This window comes from Hypanus sabinus, chromosome 13, assembly GCF_030144855.1.
Source record: "Hypanus sabinus isolate sHypSab1 chromosome 13, sHypSab1.hap1, whole genome shotgun sequence".
In the NCBI taxonomy this organism is placed as follows: Eukaryota; Metazoa; Chordata; class Chondrichthyes; order Myliobatiformes; family Dasyatidae; genus Hypanus; species Hypanus sabinus.
Genome location: NC_082718.1, coordinates 67,829,048 through 67,855,353, shown reverse-complemented (window position 1 = coordinate 67,855,353; position 26,306 = coordinate 67,829,048). Strand labels below are relative to the sequence as shown.

The 26,306-nt window shown below is 47.5% G+C and overlaps 1 protein-coding gene across 1 annotated transcript in view; it reads left to right on the top strand.

Annotated features, from left to right (window-relative positions):
- Nucleotides 1–19,335: 19,335 nt before the first annotated feature.
- The window catches only part of dldh (dihydrolipoamide dehydrogenase), a 72,806-nt gene continuing 65,835 nt past the window's right edge, over nt 19,336–26,306 (top strand). The window contains exons 1-2 of the mRNA XM_059987851.1: nt 19,336–19,449; nt 21,252–21,324. Coding sequence (XP_059843834.1) covers nt 19,429–19,449; nt 21,252–21,324 — 94 coding nt within the window. The 5' untranslated portion in view covers nt 19,336–19,428. The remainder of the gene's footprint in view (nt 19,450–21,251; nt 21,325–26,306) is intronic.

Sequence of the window (26,306 nt, the reverse complement as noted above, 5' to 3'; positions counted from 1 at the left end):
TGATGAAATCGTTTGATTGGACAACAGAGAGAAGGAAAGATAAATAAGATAGTGAATGAGGAAAAGGTGAATCAGCAACTCTTATCAGAAGCACATTTAGAACCTTGCTGATAAGGGGAGGATTGTTATTCTTAGTTTCAAAATTGCCCCATTCTTTCAGTCAATGTTCCAATGAGCAGTGTTAAGTGTCAGATCATGGCCAACACTCAGTGGCCATTATCAAGTCAATGAACCGCACTTGAGCCCAAAACAATCACAAGGCCCTGTCTACCAAGTGTTAAAAACTGGCAAACATCCCCCAATGTTATTTCATGAATTTGTGGTTGCTAAAGAAAATTTTTGAGGCATTTTGGGATTTGAAGTAGTAAACTGAAAGGTCCAGACGGTGCAACTATATTTTCTGGAGCTTTGCAAAGAGTATTCTAATATTGTTGATCTCTTAGCAATTTTTGGAAATGCAAATGCTTGGAGAAATATTATTGCTGAAAGAATATATCTAAGACTTCAGAATAACCTGATTGAAGCCCATTTGCTGGTCCATCATGGAGAACAGAGAGGGAGCTGCAGCCTCAGGCTTTCGGGTAAGGTTGACCTTGTGAAGTTTTCAGCAAAGTCTGAAACGTTCTGCTCTTCAGTTGCCTTCAGAATTCCAAGATCAGCTATCAATGACCTGAACAGAGCAAGACATAAAAATTATATGTTACAAAAATAAATAAACAGTGCAAAAGAGGAATAATGAGACAGTGTTTGTGGGTTCATGGACCATTCACAAATCTGATAACAGTGGAGAGAAGCTGTTTCCATCTGTTTCCAACACCCCTTTTTGGAACCATATTCAACAGCCATTGAAAATAGAGGGCAGTAGTGGAGGGGAGTGATTCTAACTGGAGGTCTTTAGCCATGAGTGTTCTGCAGGCTTCAGGGCTGGGATTGCTGTTGTTTTTGATTTATGGAGTTGATGTGGATGAAAATGTAGAGGGCTTGTTGGTCTATAGGAGCCTGTTGCCCTGCTGTGTCTCTAAATAAATGAAATTGTTTAAAAATACAGATGGGTGATTATAGATGACTTGATAAAGGCCACTTTGTGGGAACCATTGCAACATTTTTATATGGATGGGGGAAGTGCACAATGAATATTTTTCTTGCTTTAACTATGGAGAAGGACTTAAAGACCTTGGAATCTGAGTTAGTTAATGAGGAGGTCTCGAAGACAGACCACAATACAAAAACGGAGATGCTGGAAGTATTAAACCATAAGAGGGTAGATAAATCTGCAGGGCATGATCAGGTATATCCAAAAATGCAGCGGAAAGAAAATGTGGGAGTCAATAGACAATAGGTGCAGAAGTAGACCATTCGGCCCCTCGAGTCTGCACCGCCATTCTGATTCATGGCTGATCATTCACTATCAATACCCAGTCCCTGCCTTGTCCCCATATCCCTTGATTCCCCTATCCATCAGATATCTATCTAGCTCCTTCTTGAAAGCATCCAGAGAATTGGCCTCCACCGTCTTCCGAGGCAGTGCATTCCACACCTCCACAACTCTCTGGGAGAAGAAGCTCTTCCTCAACTCTGTTTTAAATAACTGACCTCTTATTCTCAATCCATGCCCTCTGGTACTGGACTCTCCCAACACCTGGAACATATTTCCTGCCTCAATCCTATCAAATCCTTTAATTATCTTAAACGTTTCAATCAGATCCCCTCTCAATCTCCTCAATTCCAGCGAGTACAAGCCCAATCTCTCCAATCTCTCTGCGTAAGACAGCCCTGCCATCCCAGGAATCAACCTAGTGAATCTACGCTGCACTTCCTCAATTGCCAGAATGTCCTTCCTTAAACCTGGAGACTAAAACTGTACACAATATTCCAGGTGTGGTCTCACCAGGGCCCTGTACAAATGCAAAAGGACATCCTTGCTCTTGTACTCAATTCCCCTTGTAACAAAGGCCAACATTCCATTTGCCCTCTTCAATGCCTGTTGCACTTGCTCATTCACCTTCATTGACTGGTGAACTAGGACTCCTAGGTTTCTTTGCATTTCTCCCTTACCTAACTCTACACCATTCAGACAATACTCTGCCCTCTTGTTCCTGCTTCCAAAGTGGATAACTTCACATTTATTCACATTGAATGACATCTGCCAAGTATCTGCCCACTCACCCAGCCTATCCAAGTCTCCCTGTATTCTCCTAACGTCCTCTTCGCATGTCACACTGCCACCCAGTTTAGTATCGTCAGCAAACTTGCTGATATAGTTTTCAATGCCCTCATCTAAATCATTGACATAAATCGTAAAGAGCTGTGGTCCCAATACAGAGCCCTGTGGTACCCCACTAGTCACCTCCAGCCAGTCCGAGAAACACCCATTCACTGCTACCCTTTGCTTTCTATCTGCCAACCAGTTTTCTATCCATGTTGAAACCCTGTCCCCAATGCCATGAGCTCTGATTTTACTCACCAATCTCCTATGTGGCACCTTATCGAATGCCTTCTGAAAATCTAGGTACACAACATCCACTGGCTTGCCCTCATCTAACATCCTTGTTACACCCTCAAAAAACTCCAACAGATTAGTCAAGCATGATTTGCCCTTGGTAAATCCATGCTGGCTCGGCCTAATCCTATTTCTGCCATCAAGATGTGCCACTATTTCGTCCTTAATAATGGACTCCAGCATCTTCCCCACGACTGACGTTAGGCTAACAGGGCGATAGTTCTACGTTTTCTCCTTCCCTCCCTTCTTGAAAAGTGGGATAACATTAGCCACTCTCCAATCTTCAGGAACTGATCCTGAATCTAAGGAACATTGGAAAATGATTACCAATGCATCCGCAATTTCCTGAGCCACCTCTTTTAGAACCCTTGGATGCAGACCATCTGGACCCGGGGATTTATTAGCCTTCAGTCCTACCAGTCTACTCATCACAGTTTCTTTCCTAATGTCAATCTGTCTCAATTCCTCTGATATCTTATGACCCTGGCCCATCCATACATTTGGGAGATTGCTTGTGTCCTCCCTGGTGAAGACAGATCTAAAGTACGCATTAAATTCTATTGCCATTTCCCTGTTTCCCATAACAATTTCTCCCAATTCATTCTTCAAGGGGCCAACATTGTTCTTAACTATCTTCTTTCTCTTCACATAGCTAAAAAAGCTTTTGCTATCCCCTTTTATATTCCTGGCTAGACTGAGCTCATACCTGATTTTTTCTCTCCGTATTGCTTTTTTAGTTAAGATCTGCTGCTCCTTAAAACTTTCCCAATCATCTGTATTCCCACTCATCTTAGCCCTGTCATACTTTTTCTTTAATGCTATACAATCTCTGACTTTCTTTGTCAACCACTGTGGCCCCTTCCCCCTCTTTGAATCCTTCCTTCTCATTGGAATGAACTGCTTTTGCATCTTTTGTATTATGCCCAAGAATATCTGCCACTGCTGATCCACTGTCTTTCCTGCCAGGGCATCCGCCCATTTAACTTTGGCCAGCTCTTCCCTCATGGCTCCGTAGTCTCCTTTATTTAATTGCAACACTGACACCTCTGATCTACCCTTATCCCTCTCAAATTGTAGATAAAAACATCATGTTATGATCACTACTTCCTAATGGCTCCTTTACTTCAAGATCACTTATCAATTCCTGTTCATTACACATCACCAAGTCCAAAATAGCCTCGTTCCTGGTTGGCTCAAGCACAAGCTGTTCCAAAAATACATCCCTTAGACACTCCACAAACTCCCTATCCTGGGGTCCAGCACCTACCTGATTCTCCCAGTTCACCTGCATATTGAAATCTCCCATAACGACTGCATTACCTTTAGCACATGCCATTGTTAACTCCCTAATCAACGTACCCAATATCCACGCTACTGTTTGGGGGCCTGTACACAACACCCATTAGGGTCTTTTTACCCTTACTGTTCCTCAGCTTAATCCACACAGACTCTACTTCCCCTGTTCCCAAGTCACCTCTTGCTAAGGACTGAATCTCATTCCTCACCAACAGGGCCACCCCACCCCCTCTTCCCATATTTCTGTCTCTACGATAGCACGTATACCCTGGTACACTCAATTCCCAGGCCTGATCCCCTTGCAGCCATGTCTCTGTTATCCCAACAATATCGTAGTTCCCCATTTTCATCTGAGCTTCAAGCTCATCTGTCTTATTTCTGACTCTACGCGCATTCAAGTATAGAACTCTTAGCCCATTCCTCCTCTCTTTGCTTAAAACACTGTCTACTGTACCTAACCCAGCTCCTTGAACTTCCATCGGGCTAATTGCACCCTGAATTTTGATGACCTTCTCAAGATCACCCAAACCTTCTACACATTTAACCCCATGCTCCTTCTGACCAACCCTCTGGATCTGGATCCCTGCCCCCTGCACATCTAGTTTAAACCCCCCCGAGCAGCACTGGCAAACACTCCTGCAAGAATGTTAGTACCCCTCCGGTTCAGATGTAGACCGTCCCTTCGAAACAGATCCCAATGTCCCTGGAACAAAGACCAATTATCCAAAAACCTGAACCCTTCCTTCCTGCACCATGCTCTCAGCCTCGTATTAATGTGCATAATCATTCTATTCTTCGCCTCACTCGCACGTGGCACAGGTAGCAATCCCGAGATCGTCACCCTGGAGGTCCTGCCTTTCAGCTTCACTCCTAACTCCCTGAACTCCCTGAAGCAGGACCCCCTCACTCACCTTACCTACATCGTTGGTCCCTACATGGACCACTACATCTGGGTTCATGCCCTCATTCTCAAGAATAGCCTGCACCCGATCTGAGATGTCCCGGACCCTGGCACCAGGGAGGCAACATACCATCCGAGACTCCCGATCTGCCCCACAAAATCTCCTATCTGCCCCCTAACTATAGAATCCCCTAAAACTATCGCTCTCTTCTCTTCCCTCCTCCCCTTTCTAGTTGAGGGTTCAACCTCTGTGCCAGAGGCAGGACCACTACAACTCATTCCTGGTAGGTCATCCCCATCAACAGTATCCAGTACGGTATACTTATTGTTAATGGGAATGGCCGCAGGGGTGCTCTACTCTCTCTGCCTGCTCCCCCTGCCTCTCTGGACCGTCACCCATCTGCCTACTTCTTGGTTTTTTGGTGTGACTTCTGCCTCCCGAACGATCCGTAGTTCATCCAGCTCCAGCTCCAACTCCCTAACTCGGGCTGATAGGAGCTGCAGCTGGACGCACCTCTTGCAGGTGTGGTCATGAGGGACAACTGTGTTGACCCTGACTTCCCACATACTGCATACTGAGCACACCGCTGCTCTGACTGTCTCTCCCATACCTGAACTGAATTAATAGAATAAGTCTAAAAAGCAACTAGCGACCTTACCTTCTTCCCCTCAGCGAGCAATCACACAGGCTTACCGAAGTCCCCTTACGCCGAAGCCCACTTAGCCAAAGCCCAGGACTCTGCTTCCACGGACTCCACTGCCCGCTCTGAAAAGAAGTCCTGCCTTTAAAAAGAGTCCTGGTAGAAATATCGGAATCGGAATCAGATTCAGGTTTATTATCACTGGCATGTGACATGAAATTTGTTAATTTAGCAGCAGCAGTTCAATGCAATAGATAATCAAGCGGAGGAAAAAAAAATAATAATAAATAAAATTTTAAAATAATAAACAAGTAAACAATTATGTATGTTGAATAGATTTTTTTTAAATGTTCAAAAACAGAAATACTGTGTATTTAAAAAAAAAAGTGAGGTAGTGTCCAAAGATTCAATGTCCATTTAGGAATCGGATGGCAGAGGGGAAGAAGTTATTCCTGAATCTCTGAGTGTGTGCCTTCAGGCTTCTGTATCTCATACCTGATGGTAACAGTGAGAAAAGGGCATGCCCTGGGTGCTGGAGGTCCTTAATAATGGACGCTGCCTTTCTGAGACACTGCTCCCTAAAGATGTCCTGGGTACTTTGTAGGCTCGTGTCCAAGATGGAGCTGACTAGATTTACAACCTTCTGCAGCTTCTTTTGGTTCTGTGCAGTAACCTGCACCCCCCCCCCCACCCCACACCAGACAGTGGCGCAGCCTGTCAGAATGCTTTCCATGGTACAACTATAGAAGTTTTTGAGTGTATTTGTTGACATGCCAAATCTCTTCAAACTCCTAATAAAGTATAGCCGCTGTCTTGCCTTCTTTGTAACTACATCGTTATGCTGCGACCAGGTTAGATCCTCAGAGATCTTGACACCCCGGAACTTGAAACTGCTCACTCTCTCCACTTCTGATCCCTCTATGAGGATTGGTACGTGTTTCTTCGTCTTACCCTTCCTGAAGTCCACTATCAGCTCATTCGTCTTACTGACGTTGACTGCCAGGTTGTTACTGCGGCACCATTCCACTAGTTGGCATATCTCACTCCTGTACACCCTCTCGTCACCACCTGAAACTATACCAACAATGGTTGTATCATCAACAAATTTATAGATGGTATTTGAGCTATGCCTAGCCACATAGTCATGTGTATATAGAGAGTAGAGCAGTGGGCTAAGCACACGCCCCTGAGGTGCGCCAGTCTTGATCATTAGCGAGGAGGATATGTTATCACTAATACGCATAGATAGTGGTCTTCCGGTTAGGAAGTCAAGGATCCAGTTGCAGAGGGAGGTACAGAGGCCCAGGTTCTGCAATTTCTCAATTAGGATTGTGGGAATGATGGTATTAAATGCTGAGCTATAGTTGATGAACAGCATCCTGACGTAGGTGTTTGTGTTGTCCAGGTGGTCAAAAGCTGTTAGGAAAACCATTGAGTTTGCGTCTGCCATTGACCTATTGTGGCAATAGGCAAATTGCAATGGGTCCAGGTCCTTGCTGAGGCAGGAGTTCAGTCTAATCATGACCAACCTCTCAAAACATTTCATCACCATCGATGGGAGTGTTACCGGGATATACACATCATCATTAGACCATAGCATCACAAAACCTAGGAGGAGAATTGGACCATTTAGCCCAATGAGTCTGCTCCACCATTCCATCTTGGCTAATCCATTTCCCTCTCAATCCTATTCTCCTGCCTTCTCCCCACAACCTTTCACACCCCTACTAATCAAGAACTTCTTTAAATGCACAGAGTGACCCGGCCTTTACAGCTGCCTGTGTCAACAAATTCACCACCCTTTGGCTAAAGAAATGTCTCTGCATCTTTGTTTTAAATGGAAGACCTTCTATCTGAGGCAGTGCCCTCTTCTCCTAGACTCTCCCACCACGGGAAACATCCTCTCCACATCCGCTCATCTGTGTCCTCTTGTCCTAGACTCCCCCACCATGAAAAACATGGTCCAAAAGACTGATGCAAGCTTCTCATTTAGTTCATCTGCCATCTCCTTGTCCCCCATTATTATTTTTCTGTCGTCCTTTTCTAGCGGTCCTATATCCATTCTCATCTCTCTTATTTTTTACATACTTGAAAAACGCTTTTAATATCCACTTTGATATAGTTTGCTAGCTCGCTTTCAAATTTCATCTTTTCCCTTCTAATGATTCATTTAATTGTTCTCTTTAGGCTTTAAAAAGCTTCCCAATCCTCTATCTTCCTGTTAACTTTTGCTTTGTATTATGCCCTCTCTTTTGTTCTTACATTAGCTTTGACTTCCCTTGTCAGTCATGGTTGTACTATTTTCCCATTTGAGTATTTCTTCAGTTTTGGAATACACCTTCCTCATTTTTCCCTGAAACTCACACTATTCCTGCTCTGCTGTCATTCCTGCCAGCATCTCCTTCCAATTTACTTAGGCTAACTCCCCTCTCACACCACTGTAATTTCCTTTACTCCATGGAAATTCTGCTACATCAGACTTTACTTTCTCCCTATCAAATTTCAAGATGAACTCAATCAACATGTGATCACTGTCTCCTAAGGGTTCTTTTACCTTAAGCTCCCTAATCACCTCTGGTTCGTTACATACACCCAATCCAGCATAGCTGATCCCCTAGTAGTCCCAATGATAAACTGGTCTAAAAAGCCATCTCATAGGCATTCAACAAATTCACTATCTTGAGATCCACTACCAATCTAATTTTCCCAATTGACCTGCATCTTGAAATCTCCCATGACTATCTAGCATTCAAAATGCTGGAGGAACTCAACAGGCCAGGCAGCATTTGTGGAAAACAGTACAGTTGACATTTCTGGATGAGATCCTTTCTGAAATGTCGACTGTACTGTTCTCCATAGATGCTGCCTGGCCTGCTGAGTTCCTCCATCATTTTGTGTATGTTGTTTGGATTTCCAGCATATGCAGATTTTCTCTTCTTTCTGACTATCATAACATTGCCCTTTTGACTCACCTTTTCTAATTCCTGTTGTAACCTGTGGGCCATATCCCAGCCACTGTTGAGAGGCCTGTATATAACTGTCATCAGGGTCCTTCTACCCTTGCAGTTTCTTAAATCAACCCACAAGGATTCAACATCTTCTGATCCTGTGTCACATCTTTCTACTGATTTGATGCCATTCTTTACCAGAGCCACACCACCCACTCTGCCTATCTTCCTATCCCTCTGATACAACATGTAACCTTGGACTTTCAGTTCCCAACTACAACCATCCTTCAGCCATGATTCCGTGATGGCCACAGCATGATACCTGGCAATCTGTAAAAGTACAAGATCATCTACCTTATTTCTTATACTATGTGAACTGAGATATTTCTGGGATATTTCCTATCCTTTTTGATTCTGTGTCCCTAATGCACTTAGTACTCAGCCTGCTGACTGCAATTTTGTCCTATCATCTCCCTGCCCTCCTGACAGTCCGACTGTAGGCTTTCTTTACTTTTTGCCATTCGTCCTATCCTGAGTCTCTTAACTCTGGTTCCCACCCTTCTGCTAACTTAATTTAAACCCTCCCCAACATCTATAACAAACCTACCTGTGAGAATATTGGTCTTTCTTGGGGTCAGGTGCAACCTGTCACTTTTGTACAGGTCATACCTCCCCCAGATAGATCCCAATGATCCAAGAACCTGAAGCCTGCCCCTGCACCAGCTTCTCAGCCACACATTTATCTGACAAATCATCCTGTTAATCCAGAAATTTCTAACTTGGAGATCCTGCTTCTCAGCTTTCACCCCTAGCTCTCTAAACTCACTTTTCAGGAACTCATTGCTTTTCCTTCCTATGTCATTGGTACCAATATGTACCAGGACATCTGGCTTCTCTCCCTCCCTCTCCAAAACGTTCTGGACACAATATGAGACATCCTTGACCCTGGCAGCTGGGAGGCAACATACCATCCACGTCTATAAAACCTTCTCTCTGTTACTCTGAGTATTGAGTTCCCTATCACTACCGCTTTTCTCTTCTCCCTCTTTCCTTTCTGCACCACGGACCCATGCCCAGTGCCAGTAACCTGGTCTCCATGCATTCCCCGGGAGGTTATCCCCACAACTGTAGTGATGCACCATCAATAACTCTAGGAGACGGGAGGTGAATGATATGCTTTTATTAGCAGCAAAAGGGACCACAACATCTTGGAGACTAAGGGAGGAGCAGTGCCTCCAATCGCCTTTATATAGGGGTCTGTGGGACGAGCCACAGGAGCAGTCAGCAGAGGAGCGTGTCCAGACAGGTATACATAGTTTACCACATTCACCCCCACCTTTGTTTTAAAAGGTGAAGTTTCTTACAAGTATATTTACAGGTTAAGTCTATCAGGTGGTTGAGTCTGTCACTGCGATCTACGTAGCACCGGTGGTTGTGCTGGCTCCAGCCTGACTTGAAGTGCCAGCCCATTAGGCGTCAGTAATCCCTCATGCGTGTGCATGGCGCCCGGTATGGGAGTGTCGTGAGGAGTCTGTGTAGGGCTTGGTGTGCACGGTGTCTTGTGGGTATATACATCGATGAGTACGGGGTTCATAGTCACCGTGGAGTGTTCGGGGTAGGGGTCTGGTGCTCCTGCGGGCACCAGGTTGCAGACGGAGACTGTGCCCATCAGGTAAGACCACGTAGGCATACTGGGGGGTTCGCATGAAGTAGGTGAACCCTCTCAACCATCGGGGAGTATTTATTGCTCCTCGCATGTTTCCGGAGCAGCACTGGCCCTGGGGACATCAGCCAAGCCGGTAGGGTGGTCCCAGTGGCAGACTTCCTGGGAAAAGAAAAGAGTCAGTCATGAGGGGTGGCATTGGTGGACATGCATAACAGAGAGCGGATGGAGTGGAGTGCCTCGGGGAGGACCTCCTGCCAGCGAGAGACCGGCAATCCCTTTGATCTAAGGACTAAGAGTGTGGCCTTCCACACAGTGTCATTCTCCCTCTCCACCTGTCCATTCCCCCGGGGATTATAGCTCGTGGTCCTACTAGTTGCAATGCCCCTAGCCAGCAGGTACTGGCGCAGCTCGTCACTCATAAACGAGGACCCTCTATCACCGTGGATATAGCAGGGATATCTGAACAGAGTGAAGAGCTGGCACAGGGCTTTTATGATGGATGTGGCAGTGGTATCAGGGCAGGGGATGGCAAAGGGGAACTGCAAGTACTGGTCGATTATGTTGAGAAAGTACACATTGCGGTCGGTGGAGGGAAGGGGGCCCTTAAAGTCGACACTCAGTCGCTCAAAGGGGCGGATGGCCTTGATAAGTTGTGCTTTTTCAGGACGGTAGAAGTGCAGTTTGCACTCAGCACAGACTTGACAGTCCCTGGTCATCGACCTGATTTCCTCAAGGGAGTAAGGCAGGTTCTGGGCTTTCACGAAATGGTAAAGACAGGTGATCCCCGGGTGGCAAAGATCTGCATGGAAGGCGTACAGCAGGTCGAGCTGTGCGCTGGCACACGCTCCCCGGGATAGGGCATCAGGGGGCTCATTGAGCCTTCCAGGCCGGTACAGGATGTCATAGTTGTAGGTGGAGAGTTCGATTCAACACCTCAAAATTTTATCATTTTTGATTTTGCTCCGCTGTTGGTTGCTGAACATGAATGCAACTGAGCGCTGGTCGGTCAGCAAGGTGAACCTTTTGCCGGCGAGATAGTGCCTCCAGTGCCTAATAGCTTCCACTATGGCCTGGGCTTCTTTCTCCACCGCGGAGTGCCGAATTTCAGCGCCCTGAAGGGTACGAGAGAAGAATGCTACCGGCCTTCCTGCCTGATTGAGGGTAGCAGCCAGTGTGAAGTCGGAGGCATCACTCTCTACTTGGAAGGGAATGGTCTCGTCCACCACAAGCATCGTTGCTTTGGCAATGTCCCCTTTAATGCGGCTGAAGGCCGCGCGGGCCTCAGCTGAGAGGGGAAATGTGGTGGACTTGATCAGGGGGCGGGCCTTGTCTGCGTAGTGAGGGACCCTTTGGGCATAATAGGAAAAGAAGTCCCGTCACCGTTTGAGGGCTCTAAGGGTGGCATACAGTTGGGGTCAGGGCCAATGACCCCGTTCTCCACGACATACCCAAGGATAGGTATAGTTATAGGTAAGGTTAAGAGCTTTGGCCGCTTGGAAAAATCGTTGGAGGTTGGTGTCGTGATCCTGCCAGTCGTGACCACAGATGGTGATGTTATCCAGATACGGGAATGTGGCCTTCAGTTGGCACTGGTCCACCATCCAGTCCATTTCCCTCTGGAAGACAGAGACACCATTCGTAACACAGAAGGGGATGTGCAAGAAGTGATAGAGCCTGCGCCCGCCTCGAAGGCGGTGTAGGGGCGGTCCTCTGGGCAGATGGGGAGCTGATGGTAAGTGGATTTCAGGTCTATGGTCGAGTACACCTTGTACTGAGCTATCTGATTGACCACATCCGCGATGCAGGGTATGGGGTGCGCAACAAGCTGCGTGAACCTATTGATGGTCTGGCTATAGTCCATGACCATCCTATTTTTCTGCCCGATCCGCACAACGACCACCTGGGCCCTCCAAGGACTTGTGCTTGGCTCAATGATCCCCTCCCTGAGTAGCCGCTGCACCTCCGACTTAATGAAGACCTGTCCCCTGCGCTGTACCTCCTACTTTTAGTTGCCACAGGTTTACAGTTGGGGGTCAGGTTGGGGAGGGATCTTGAGGGTGGAGAGGCTGCAAGTGGTATCAGTAGCGGGGCTATTGGCATGGTGTTAGGTGGGATGTGCGGGTCGGTGTGTGTGTGTGGTCAGTAGCAGGGTATTTGACGAAGTCCCACAGAACTGAGGATTTCTGGCAGTGATTGGTGGGTGGGGCCCATCATACTCCATTGTCCCACTTTTCAGGTGGCTCTGGAAGTTGAGCCCCAATAGCACAGGGGCACACAGTCGAGGCATGACCAGTAATGCAAAGTCACGATATTCCGTGCCCTGCACCACCAATGTCGCTACACGACCCCCCCGGATGTCTGTGGAATGCGATCTAGAAGCCATGGTGACCCTCTGGCTTACCGGCTATGTCACGAGTCCGCAGCGTTGCACCGTGTCTGGGTGAATAAAACTCTCAGTGCTGCCTGTGTCAAACCAGGATGTCCATCATTGACCTTGCGAGATGGTGTGTAGTGCCTTGGTCGAGGGTCACGGAGGCCAGAGTTGAATCGCCGTCTTGGTGCCTGGTAAGCACCCCTGGGTCGGAGGCGGGGTGAGTTGGTGCCGACAAAGATGGCACCCCATGCCTCGCATGCGGCAGTCAGGCAAGATAGCGACCCCCATGCCTCGCATGCAGCACTGCTTGACCCCATTTGTGGTTTGGACTTACAAGCCTTGGCAAAGTGGCCCTTCTTTCCGCAGCTGGAGCAGGTAGCTTCTTGGGCTGGGCAACGTTTTCATGGGTGCTTCTCGAGTCCGCAGAAGTAACACTGCGCGGACTTGCGACTGGCAGCAGCCGTGGTCGACTCGCTGGCAGGTTGTGGGGACTTCACAGACTCGTGACTGGCAGCAGCTGAGGTCGATTTGCTGGCGGGTTGCGGGGTTTGCAGCGTCCATGAGGCCGGCGGGAGATCGCATGCCTGGACAGCATCAGCGTTGTGCAGAGCAGCCTCCAGCATGTTGGCCAGCCCTATCGCCAAATGTAAGGTAAGATCAGCGTGTTCCAGCAGCCGCTGGCGCACGTACACTAACCTGATCCCCGTAATGAAGGAGTCTCTTACTAGCAGCTCTGCATGCTGTTCTGCTATCAGTCCCCTGAGTCACAGGCCCACATGAGTGTCTCAGTGCTCGACTCTCCGGCCTGCTGCTGCCGTGTCGCTAAGCGATGTCTTGCATAGATGGTGTTCACCGGCCGCTGGTATTGTCTTTTGAGGGCAACTATTACACCCTGGTAGTCCATTTGGTCTCTGATCGTGGAGTTGACCCTTGCACTGACTCTGGAGAGGAGAACCCTGCGCATCATGGCAGGGTCGGTCACATGAATCTCCTCCAGGTACGATTCGAAGCATGCTGGCCAGAATTCGAAAACGTCGCCAGCTTCCTGGGATTGAGGGTCGAGATCCAATCTGTCGGGTCGTAAAATGCTCTCCATGTTTTAAAATTGCTGCTAATAAAATTGATGCACCATCAATAACTCTCGGAGACAGGAGGTGAATGATAGGCTTTTATTAGCAGTAAAAGGGAGCACGGCATCTCGGAGACTGAGGGAGGAGCAGTGCCTCCAATCGTCTTTATACAGGGGTCTGTGGGAGGAGCCACATGAGCAGTCAGCAGAGGGGCGTGTCCAGACAGGTATACATAGTTTACCACAGGTAGGCCATGAATTGACACTTGCCTAATGGTTGTAGTTAAAGGTGTTCATCTGGAAGAACTTTTCCATGAAGCATAAAAGTTCAAAGTTCAAAAGTGTATACTAGGGTTTGTGTACCACACACAACCTTGAGGTTCATCTTCTTGCAGACAGCCACAAAACAAAGAAACACAATGGAACCCATGGAAACCCCCACACCACAAAGACCATCAAACACTCAATGTGTGAAAAAAAAAGCAAATCACGCAAATGATAAAAAATGCAAATAAACAATCCACAGAAGATGAAACACAGAGTCCCTGTGCAACAGCCGTGGAGCCTGGCAGACTCCCTGTACACAGTCACAGAGCCCGACAGAGTCCCTGTACACAGACATGAAGCCTGGCAGAGTCCCTGTACACAGACATGAAGCCTGACAGAGTCCCTGTACACAGACATGAAGCCTGGCAGAGTCCCTGTACACAGACACGGAGCCCGACAGAGTCCCTGTCCACAGACATGAAGCCTGACAGAGTCCCTGTACACAGACGTGAAGCCCGACAGAGTCCCTGTACACAGCCACAAAGCTCATTTAGGAAGTCCAAGAGTCTAACAGAGTCCTTGTACGCAGAGTCATACACAGTCACAGAGCCCAACAGAATCCCTGTACACAGCCACAGAGCCCATTCATGGGGTTCAGGAACCTGACAGAGTCCTAGTACACAGCCATGGAGCCCATTCGGGGGTTAAGAGCCAGACAGAGTCCCTGTACACAGCCACAGAGCCCATTCAGCACTGCAGGGGTCCAGGAGCCATAGCTGTGAAGCCAGGAGCAGCACTGAAGTGAGTGGCAATGAGTGCAGGTGTGCAGGCATAGTTAGTGCAGTGACTGGGATATTGTGCACATTGAAGCCAGGCCCAGCACCGGGTACCTAGAGAACCCAGTATGTCGTGGTACTTGGTGCCCACGTAAATAGTTTCCACACACAGCCTGATGAGGCCTCTCACAAAGATGGACATCAGATTGAGGGTGACATTGGGGATATATTTACCCCCATTGTCCAGAAACTTGTGCATAATGACCCCTTCTGACCTATTCCCTCTTGTATCCCCAGATGAGCTAGAAGACAGCTTGGGTGATTCCCAAACAGGAGGAGCAGTAAACAGGTGACACCAGTGCCGAGTACAACAGCTCTGAGAGCACTTCACACCTGAGGACCAAATTCTTCTCATTTATCAGGCAGGAAATTGGAGGGTTAAATTGGAAACAGATGTTCTCAGGAAAAAGTACAGGAGAAATGTGGCAAATATTCAGGGGATATTTGTGTAGAGTTCTGTATAGGTACATTCCAACAAGACAGGGAAGTTATGATAGGGTACAAAGGCTGTAATAAATCTAGTCAAGAAGAAAAGAAAAGCTTACAAAAGGTTCAGAGAGCTAGGTACTGTTAGAGATCTAGAAGATTATAAGGCTACTAAGAAGGAACTTAAGAAGGAAATCAAGAGAGCCAGAATGAGAAGGCCTTGTTGGGCAGGATTAAGGAAACTCCCAAGGCATTCTACAAGTATGTGAAGAGCAAGAGGATAAGACGTGAAAGGATAACACCTATCAAGTGTGACAGTGGAAAAGTGTGTATGGAACCGGAGAAAATAGCAGAGGTACTTAATGGATACTTTACTTCAGTATTCACTATGGAAAAGGATCTTGGTGATTGTAGTGATGACTTGCAGCAGACTGAAAAGCTTGAGCATGTAGATATTAAGAAAGAAGATGTGCTAGAAAACATCAAGTAGGATAGGTCATCAGGACCAGACAAAATGTACCCCAAGCAACTTTGGGAGGCGAGGGAGGAGATTGCTGAGCTCTGGCAATGATCTTTGCATCATCAACAGGGACAGGGGGAGGATTCAGAGGATTGGAGGGTTGCGGATGTTGTTCCTTTACTCAAGAAAGGGAGTAGAGGTAGCCCAGGAAATTATAGACCAGTGAGTCTTACCTCAGTGGTTGAGGAGTTGATGGAGAAGATCCTGAGAGGCAGGATTTATGAACATTTGGAGAGGTATAATACGATTAGGAGTAGTCAGTATGGCTTTGTCAAGGGCAGGTCATGCCTTACGAACTTGATTGAATTTTTTGGGGATGTGACTGAACACATTAGTGAAGGAAGAGCACTAGGTGTAGAGTATACGGATTTCAGCAAGGCATTTGATAAGGTACGCCATGCAAGGCTTACTGAGAAAGGGGATCCAAGGGGACATTGCTTTGTGGATCCAGAACTGGCTTGCCCACAGAAGGCAAAGAGTGATTGTGGACAGGTCATATTCTGCATGGAGGTCGGTCACCAATGGAGTGCCTCAGGGATCTGTTCTGGGACCCTTACTGTTTTTGATTTTTATAAATGACCTGGATGAGGAAGTGGAGGGATGGGTTAGTAAGTTTGCTGATGACACAAAGGTTGGAGGTGTTGTGGATAGTGTGGAGGGCAGTCAGAGGTTACAGTGGGACATTGATAGGATACAAAACTGGGCTGAGAAATGGCAGATGGAGTTCAACCCAGATGACTGTGAGGTGGTTCACTTTGGTAGGTCAAATTTGATGGCAGAATACAGTATTAATGTTAAGACTCTTGGCAGCGTGGAGGATCAGAGGGATCTTGGGGTCTGAGTCCATAGGACCCTCAAAGCAGTTGACTGTGGTTAAGAAGGCGTATGGTGTTTTGGCATTCATCAATCGTGGAATTGAATTTAGAAGCCGAGAGGTAATGTTGCAGCTAGATAGGGCCCTGGTCAGACCCCACTTGGAGTACTGTGCTCAGTTTTGGTCCCCTCACTACAGGAAGGATGTGGAAGCCATAGACAGGGTGCAGAGGAGATTTACAAGGATGTTGCCTAGATGGGGGAGTATGCATTAAGAGAATAGGTTGAGTGAACTTGGCCTTGCCTCCTTGGAGCGAAGGAGGATGAGAGGTGACCTGATCGAGGTGTACAAGATGATGAGAGGCATTAATCATGTGGATAGTCAGAGGCTTTTTCCCAGGGCTGAAATGGTTGCCACAAGAGGACAAAGGTTTAAGGTGCTGTGGAGTAGGTACAGAGGAGATGTCAGGGGTAAGTTTTTTACTCAGAGAATGGTGAGTGCATGGAATGGGCTGCTGGCAATGGTTGTGGAGGCAGATATGATAGGGTCGCTCATGAGGCTTTTAGATAGTTACCTGGAGCTTAGTAAAATAGAGGGCTATATGTAAGCCTAGTAATTTCCAAGGTACGGAGATGTTCGGCACAACTTTGTGGGCCAAAGGCTTGTATTGTGCTGTGAGTTTTCTATGTTTCTATCAATAGGGAGCATCTTCCCTGCAGAACCAATTTCTGTTTTACCTTTCTGATTTGCTCTAGCACGTTCTTGTTGCACACCTTGGCCCTTCTGAACCAGATCCCCAGCATCTTCATGTAATCACTCTGATGCCAAAGAAAACACTGGATGGGATGGGATCCTTACTGAGGGGGACACTGAGGGGGAGACTGTCAAATGGGGGACACTGAATGTGCTGGGACAGTTGGTGAATGGGGACACTGGATGTGGACGGGACCATTGTTGAAGGGGACACAGGATGGGATGGGACAGTTGCTGAGGGGGACACTGGATGGCACAGGTGAAGTGGACACTGGATGGGATGGGATCATTGCTGGGGTGGATAGGACAGTTGCTGAAGGGGACACTGGATGGGATGGACAGTTGCTGCTGGGGAAATTGGATAGGCAGGACAGTGGCCAAAGAGCATGACCTCAGTCTGTGCGTTTAACTCTGGCCCCAGATGCCAATTCAGATGGGTCGCAGATGCTAATCTATTTGTGAAATGACCTTGGATCTGAGCAAAAGACAGTGACTCACCCCTTTGATGCTCTTGTCCTTCCTGATGGCTTGGGCAAAGTCACAGAGACAAGACAGAGAGAGTGGACAACCTAGCGGACTCCAGACCAATAGGGGGTGAGCAATTGATTTGGACTGCACTACGGATGTCTGTGTAGAGCAGTTGGATCCAATTCCTAATTCCCTTCTTGAAGTGCATTTTGGAGAGCATATCCATTACATACATAGGTGATAACCTACCTGAGGCCTTCTCCTGGCCCAAGCTGACTAGGCAGGTGTCCACCCATCTCCCCATCCTTCATGTAGGCGATAGTGTCCTTGAGTAGCACAAAGCCTACACAAGTGTTCCTGGCAGATACAGCATAGGTTTGGTCTGGGTGGATCACCTGACCCAGAGGAGACTTGAGCCTGTTGGTGATGTTCTATATCATGGATGTATGTTGTAAGATTTGGTATTTTGTGGCAGCAGAACATTGCAATACGTAGTGATACAAGCTATAAATTCAAAGTTCAAAGTACATATCCAACAGGGTGGACAGTGAAAGACCACATCCAACGGGGCAGACCAACAGCCAATGTGTAAAAGACAACAAACTGTGCAAACACAAAAGAAGAAATAGTAATATTTATTTATAATAAATAATAATCATAACAAATAAGCAACCCCTACACCTGGGTGGGTAGGGGTCCCTGATGATGAATACTGTACTGTTTTCCTGGAACAGCTGTGTAGATGTGCTCAATGGTGAGGAGGGCTTTACCCGGGGTGAACTGGGCTGTATCCACTACTATTTGCAGAATTTTCTGTTCCTGATTACAATAATAATGGAGTGTAAAAAATTAATAGAGGTAAAGATACTGAGGAAGTGTTCATGGGTTCACTGAACATTCAGAAATCTGAGGGTGGATGGGAAGAATCTTTCCTGAAATGTTGAGTGTGTGTCTTCAGGCTCCTGTACCTTCTCACTAATGGTAGCAATGAGAAGAGGGCATTAATGATGGATGTCACTTTTTTTTAAGCTTCACTGTTTGAAAGTGTCCTGGATGCTGGTGAGGCAAGTGCCCATGATGGAGCTGGTTGAGTTTACTACTTTCTGCAGATGTTTCCAATCCTGTGCTGTGGCCTCTCCACACCAGACATTGATGCAAATTCACCAATGTGTTTGGTGACATACCAAATTTCCTCAAACTCCTAATGAAATATCACCATTGTCATGCCTTCTTTGTAATTGAATCAATATGCTTGGTCCAGGATTGATCCTCAGAGGTCTATATTTGCAGCGAAGCATTCTGCTTGTAGTTGAGGGTAATGATGCCTTCCTCAGAGTCTGACATACAGTCAAGGTGAGTGTAACTCAGCCAGTAAGCCATCATTTCTGGGAGTTTTATTCAAGTGGAAGGAATGGATGGAGCTGGTCAGTTCCTGCGGGGCCAGTGACTGGAACAAACACTCCGTCTTGCTGTGATAACACCTCCGTGACAGAGGACAGCAAGTTGAGGGAGGCTATACTGTCTGTGGTTTTTCTGTCGTGCAGACTGGCATAGAAGGATCTGCAGATCCTCAATAAGTCCATCTGTGAGGATGCTACTGAGCCATACTCATCCGTAAGGCTGCAGATCACCGAACTCTCCGAGTGACCAAGAAACGTAGCAGGTGTCATCCTTCTCGACAGTGCAGACCCTGGGTCTGAGATGATCTTGGGGGATTCGGAGGTGAAGAACTGGGCTTGCTGGACTAAGATAACTTTATGAGAGCCACAACAGACAGAGGGTAACTAGGACTGAAATGTGCGATACTAGGTGAGAGGGAGTAAATGCGGGGCAGGAGTCTTGCTGGAGACGGACTGACCGACGAGCGGCGACCACCCACGTGGCGCCGGCCGTGACGTCACATACGCATGCGCATTCCCTCTTGCTGAGGTGGAGCTGCGGTCGCTGCGATGATCCGCCGGTTGTTCAAGGTCAGTTCGGGACCGGGGCGGCTGCATGTTCCGGACGGAGTGGGGAGATTGTCCTCAGTAACGTGCGTGGGGGTTGAGGGCAGTGCTCACTGTGGTGAGGCCAGAGGCTACCATTACCCGTGATCGCGAGCAGGCCTCGGGCCTGGCTCCCGCCGCCGGGACCACCGCTGTCCGGCTGCACCAGTCCCCACCAAGCGCCTGAACCCGTCTCCTGCACCGGCGTAATCGGGAAGCAACCCCTCTGTCTCTCCAGCACCATTCCTATCTGCACGGCTGTCTGCACCGCGTCCCCTACCCCTGGAACCACGGCTGTCTGGCTTCCACCCCCCCCCCCCCCACAGCAATACACACCATCCTGTCGTCCATCCCCAATCTACTGCCTCTCCTCCCCCATCCCATTCCGCAATTGCCCGTCCCCCTGCTCTCCCCCCAACGCCTGTCCTGCATCCCCACTCTGTCCCCTCTGCCCGCCAGCCCCCCCCACTATGTCCCCTCTGCCCGCCAGCCCCCCCCACTATGTCCCCTCAGCCCGCCAGCCCCCCCCACTATGTCCCCTCAGCCCGCCAGCCCCCCCACTATGTCCCCTCAGCCCGCCAGCCCCCCCACTATGTCCCCTCTGCCCGCCAGCCCCCCCCACTATGTCCCCTCTGCCCGCCAGCCCCCCCCACTATGTCCCCTCAGCCCGCCAGCCCCCCCCACTATGTCCCCTCTGCCCGCCAGCCCCCCCACTATGTCCCCTCAGCCCGCCAGCCCCCCCCACTATGTCCCCTCTGCCCGCCAGCCCCCCCCACTATGTCCCCTCAGCCCGCCAGCCCCCCCACTATGTCCCCTCTGCCCGCCAGCCCCCCCCACTATGTCCCCTCTGCCCGCCAGCCCCCCCCACTATGTCCCCTCAGCCCGCCAGCCCCCCCCAATGTCCCCTCTGCCCGCCAGCCCCCCCCACTATGTCCCCTCAGCCCGCCAGCCCCCCCCACTATGTCCCCTCTGCCCGCCAGCCCCCCCCACTATGTCCCCTCAGCCCGCCAGCCCCCCCACTATGTCCCCTCTGCCCGCCAGCCCCCCCCACTATGTCCCCTCTGCCCGCCAGCCCCCCCCACTATGACCGTCCCCGCACTCTGTCCCCTCTGACCAACTCGTTACCCCACCCCCCAGTCCCACCTGTCCAACTCTTTCCCCCACCCGTCCCTTCTGCCCATTCCCCTGTTGCCTGCCCACTGACTTTATTGCCACCTTCAGCTCTCCTATGCAGCCTCTCCTTCTCTCTGGTGCCCATTGCGTGCTTCCCCCTCCCTCACCTTGCCTGGAGCTCCTCTGCATATTATCATGCATTCCCAGTATTTAACTCATGCCCAACTCTTGCCTGGCCCTGCCCATCATTGTTCCAAAAGGAGATCCTCTCACCCATTCCTCTTTGTCCTTTTGAGGTTTTGGAGTCTCTTTCTTGCTCCTTTGCTCCCGACCGATTATTCCCTTACATTGTAAAGGTCTACAAATATTCAATGTTTGTTAAATACATTGCACTTAATTACAAATTCTCACAATGCTCTCTCTAAAATTTAAGTAGTCCTGTCTGAGTGGTTCTGCTTTGAAAGCCAGTGATTTTGGGCAGGAGCAGTGACTAATGCCAGAGATTTATTGGTCTTATGAGTCCACCCCACACCAGTGATTTGTGGCATTTAAGCAGTATTTTACAGGAATAATCATTGTGAACTTGGGAGTTACTGCCTGGGCTGACTGTGAGCTCATGAAAAGAAACAACATGCAGTGTTCATTTTTGAAAGTTTCTGTGTTGTTTTATGCAGAGTGGAAATGTTTGTCGCAGACTCCAGGGTCTTTCAGCGGTCCAGATACGGACATATGCTGATGCTGCACCAGGTATGGATGGTAGTAAGACAGTGAGACATAGCAGAACTAGGCCACCTGGCCGGCCCATCGAGTCTGCTCCGCCAGTACATCACGGCTGATTTATTACCCCTCTGAACCCCAATGAATTTCACAGATTCATAGTCCTCTGGTAAAAGAAATTTCTTCTTGTCTCTGTTCTAAATGGATGTCAATAAATGGAGGGCTTTGCCCTCTGGTCCTAGAGTCGCCCACTTTTGGAAACATCCACTGTCTAGGCCTTTCAATATTCGAATCGTTTAAATTTTAAATTTGTTCTTCTAAGTTTTAGCAAATACTGGCCCAGAGACATCAAATGCTTCTCATACGTGAACCCTTGGAGTTATTCTTGTGAACCTCCATTGGACACTGCCAGTACATCTTTTCTTTGTTAAAACTGCTCACAATACTCCCAAGTACTGTCTGACCAATGCCTTAAAAAGCCTCAGCACCACATCCTTGCTATTATATCTAGTTCTTTTGGAACAAATGCTGACCATCGACTCAACCTGCAAGTTAACCTTGGAATTCTGCACAACACCCAAGTCCCTTTGCACATCTAACTTTCAAATCTTCTCCCTGATTAGAAAATAGTCTACATCTTTGTTCTTTCTACCAAAGTGCATGACCATACACTTTCCTAAACTGTATTCCATCTGCCACTTTTCCCATTCTCCCAATCTGCTTAAGTTCTGCTGCAGACTCCTTTTCCTCAACACTACCTGCCTATATCACCTATCTATATCATCTGCAAACTTGGCCTCAAAGCCATCAATTCCTTCATCTAAATCATTGACATATAATGTGAAAAGAAGCAGTCCCAACGCTGATCCCTGCAAAACATGACTGGTCAATGGCAACCAACCAGAAGAGGCCCCATTTATTCTGACTCTTTGAATCCCGCCAGTCAGCCAATCTTCTCTTCATGCTATTATCTTTCCTCTTGTTAAGCATTCTCATGTGCGGCATCTTGTCAAAAAGGCATTTTAAAAATCTAAGTAATCCACTGGCTTTCATTGTCTGTCCTGTTTATTATTTCCTCAAAGAATTCCAATAGATTTGTCATACAAGATTTGCCCTTACGGAAACCATGCTGACTTTGGCTTATTTTATCATGTGCCACCAAGTACCCTGAAACCTCATCCTTAGTGATGAACTCCAACATCATCTCCACCTAACAGGCTAACTGGCCAATAATTTGCTTCCTCCTCAAGAGTGGAGTGACATTTGCAATTTTCCAGTTCTCTGGAACCATTCCAGAATCTAGAGATTCTTGAAAGATCATTACTAATGCCTCCACAATCTCTGAAATATCCTTGAAATTAAGTTTGATTTATGTATTGAAGCTTTGCTTTGTCCCATCGCGCTGTGTGGTTGACTGAAATTATTTGACCAGAGTTTGGGGGGGGGGGGGAGTTGTTTTTCCCTCAGAATGGTGAACACCTTGCGAGTACCTTGTTCATATGTTATTCTTAAAATTTCCTCCTTGCACACTGGATCCCACGCCGACTCCTCACACACTGGATCCCACACAGACTCCCTGCACACCGGATTCCACACCGACTCCCCCTCGCACACTGGATCCGACATTGCATGATGATGTGTGCTATCTAACAACCTCTTGAACACCGTTCACCCTGTTGCCACTGCGATTCCCCTGCAGCCCATTCCAGGCACCTTCTACTCTCTACCCACATCTCCCTCCCTTTGTAAAGTGCTATGTCTCTCACTTGCCCAGATTAAACTCAATCTTTCATTTCTGTAAATATCTCTAACTGATGTATATCCCGCTGCCTTTGGCAGTCAACAGTACAGACTCCCTAACCTAATCATCCACATTTTCATCTGTTTTATTCATATACAGTTTATCACAAACAAGCGATCCCAATATAGGTTCTTGCAGGATATCATTGCTCATAGACCTCTAGATGGAATAACACCCTTCCACCTCTACCCTCTGTCTTTTGTGGGCAAGTCAATTCTCCATCCAAAGTCCCAAGTCGCCAAGGATCCCACCCCAGCCTACAAAGAATGATCTCCTCAAATACTTCACTAAAGTCTGATTAAATAATGGCCACTACCCTACCTCATCACTCACCTGGGTCAACTCCTCAAAAACCTGCAGATCAAGTTTGTCCTGCACCATCTATTATATCTTCACAACACACACAAAATGCCAGAGGAACTCAGCAGGCCAGGCAGCGTCAGGCCAAAATGTCAATTGTAATTTTTTTCTATATTTGCTGCCTGGCCTGCTGAGTTCCTCCAGCATTTAGTGTGTGTGTTGCTCTGTATTTCCAGCATCTGCAGATATTCTCTTGTTTGGTATTATATCTTCACATCCGTCCTCTAATAGAAACATAGAAAACCTACAGCACAATGCAGATCTTTCGGCTTACTAACTGTGCCGAACATGTCCTTACCCTAGAACTACCTAGGCTTACACATAGCCCTCTATTTTTCTAAGCTCCATGTACCTATCCAGGAGTCTTAAAAGAGCCTATCGTTTCCGCCTCTGCCAGCAGAGCATTCCACGCACTCACCACTCTGCATAAAAACTTATCCCTGACGTCTCCTGTGTACCCTCTTCCAAGCACCTTAAAACTGTGCCCTCTTGTGCTAGCCATTTCAACCCTGGGAAGAAGCCTCTGACTATCCATACGATCAATGCCTCTCGTCATCTTATACACCTCTCATCCTCCATCGCTCCAAGGAGAAAAGGCTGAGTTCACTCAACCTATACTCATAAGGCATTGACTCAATCCAGGCAACATCCTTGTAAATCTCCCCTGCACCCTTTCTATGGTTTCCATACCCTTCCTGTAATGAGGCAACCAGAACTGTGCACAGTACTCCCAAGTGGGGTCTGATCAGGGTCCTATATAGCTGCAATATTACCTCCTGGCTCTTAAACTCAATCTCACAGTTGATGAAGGCCAGTGCACTGTATGCCTTCTTAACCGCACAGTCAACCTGCATAGCAGCTTTGAGTGTCTTGTTGACTCAGACCCCAAGATCCCCCTGATCCTCAACACAGCCAAGAATCTTACCATTAATGCTATATTCTGCCATCATATTTGACCTACCAAAATGAACCATCTCACACTTATCTGGGTTGAACTCCATCTGCCACTTCTCAGCTCAGTTTTGCATCCTATCAATGTCCCACTGTAACCTCTGACAGCCCTCTACACTACCCACAACACCCTCAACCTTTCCGTCATCAGCAAATTTACTAACTGTCCTCATCCAGGTCATTTATAAAAATCACCAAGATCCCTGAGGTGCACCACTGGCTTCCATGCAGAATATGAGCCGTCTACAACCACTCTGCCTTGCGTGGGCGAGCCAGTTCTGGATCTACAAACGATGTCCCCTTGGATCCCATGCTTTCTTACTTTCTCAATAATCCTTGTATGGGGTACCTTATCAAATGCCTTGCTGAAATCTATATACACTACATCTACGGCTCTTCCTTCATCAATGTATTTAGTCACATCCTCAAAAAGTTCATTCAGGCTCGTAAGGCCTGATTTGACAAAGCCATGCTGACTATTCCTAATCATATTATATAACCATATGACAATTACAGCACGGAAACAGGCCATCTCGACCCTTCTAGTCTGTGCCGAAGGCTTACTCTCTCCTCGTCCCACCGACCTGCACTCAGCCCATAACCCTGTCCTGTCCATATACCTATCCAATCTTGCTTTAAATGACAATACTGAACCTGCCTCTACCACTTCTACTGGAAGCTCATTCCACACAGCTACCACTCTCTGAGTAAAGAAATTCCCCCTCATGTTACCCTTAAACTTTTGCCCCCTAAGTCTCAACTCATGTCCTCTCGTTTGAATCTCCCCTACTCTCAATGGAAGCCTATCCACGTCAACTCTATCTATCCCCCTCATAATTTTAAATACCTCTATCAAGTCCCCCCTCAACCTTATATGCTCCAAAGAATAAAGACCTAACTTGTTCAATCTTTCCCTGTAACTTAGGTGCTGAAACCCAGGTAACATTCCAGTAAATCTTCTCTGTACTCTCTCTATTTTGTTGACATCTTTCCTATAATTTGGTGACCAGAACTGTACATAGTACTCCAAATTCAGCCTTACCAATGCCTTGTACAATTTTAACATTACATCCCAACTCCTATACTCAATGCTCTGATTTATAAAGGCCAACATACCAAAAGCTTTCTTCACCACCCTATGCACATGAGATTCCACGTTCAGGGAACAATGCACTATTACTCCTAGATCACTCTGTTCTACTGCATTTTTCAATGCCCTACCATTTACCATGTATGTCCTATTTGGATTATTCCTACCAAAATTATACCTCTCTAAATGTTCATAAATCCTGCCTCTCAGCGTCTTCTCCATCAGCTTACAACTCTGAAGTAAGACTCACTGGTCTGTAATTTCCTGGGCTATCTCTACTCCCTTTCTTGAATAAGGGAACAACATCCGCAACCTTCCGATCCTACGGAGCCTCTCCTGTCCTCATTGATGCTGCAAAGATCATCACCAGAGGCTCAGCAATCTCCTCTCTTGTCTCCCACAGTTGCTTGTATGAAGCAACCATAATTAAACATAGTATTTCATTTGACGCCGGATGTTTCGGTCCCCTAATCTGAGGAAAGACATTCTTGCCATAGAGGGAGTACAGAGAAGGTTCACCAGATTGATTCCTGGGATGGCAGGACTTTCATATTAAGAAAGACTGGATCGACTAGGCTTATACTCACTGGAATTTAGAAGATTGAGGGGGGATCTTATTGAAATGTATAAAATTCTAAATGGATTGGACAGGCTAGATGCAGGAAGATTGTTTCCGATGTTGGGGAAGTCCAGAACGAGGGGTCACAGTTTAAGGATAAAGGGGAAGCCTTTTAGGACTGAGATGAGGAAAAACTTCTTCATACAGAGAGTGGTGAATCTGTGGAATTCTCTGCCACAGGAAACAGTTGA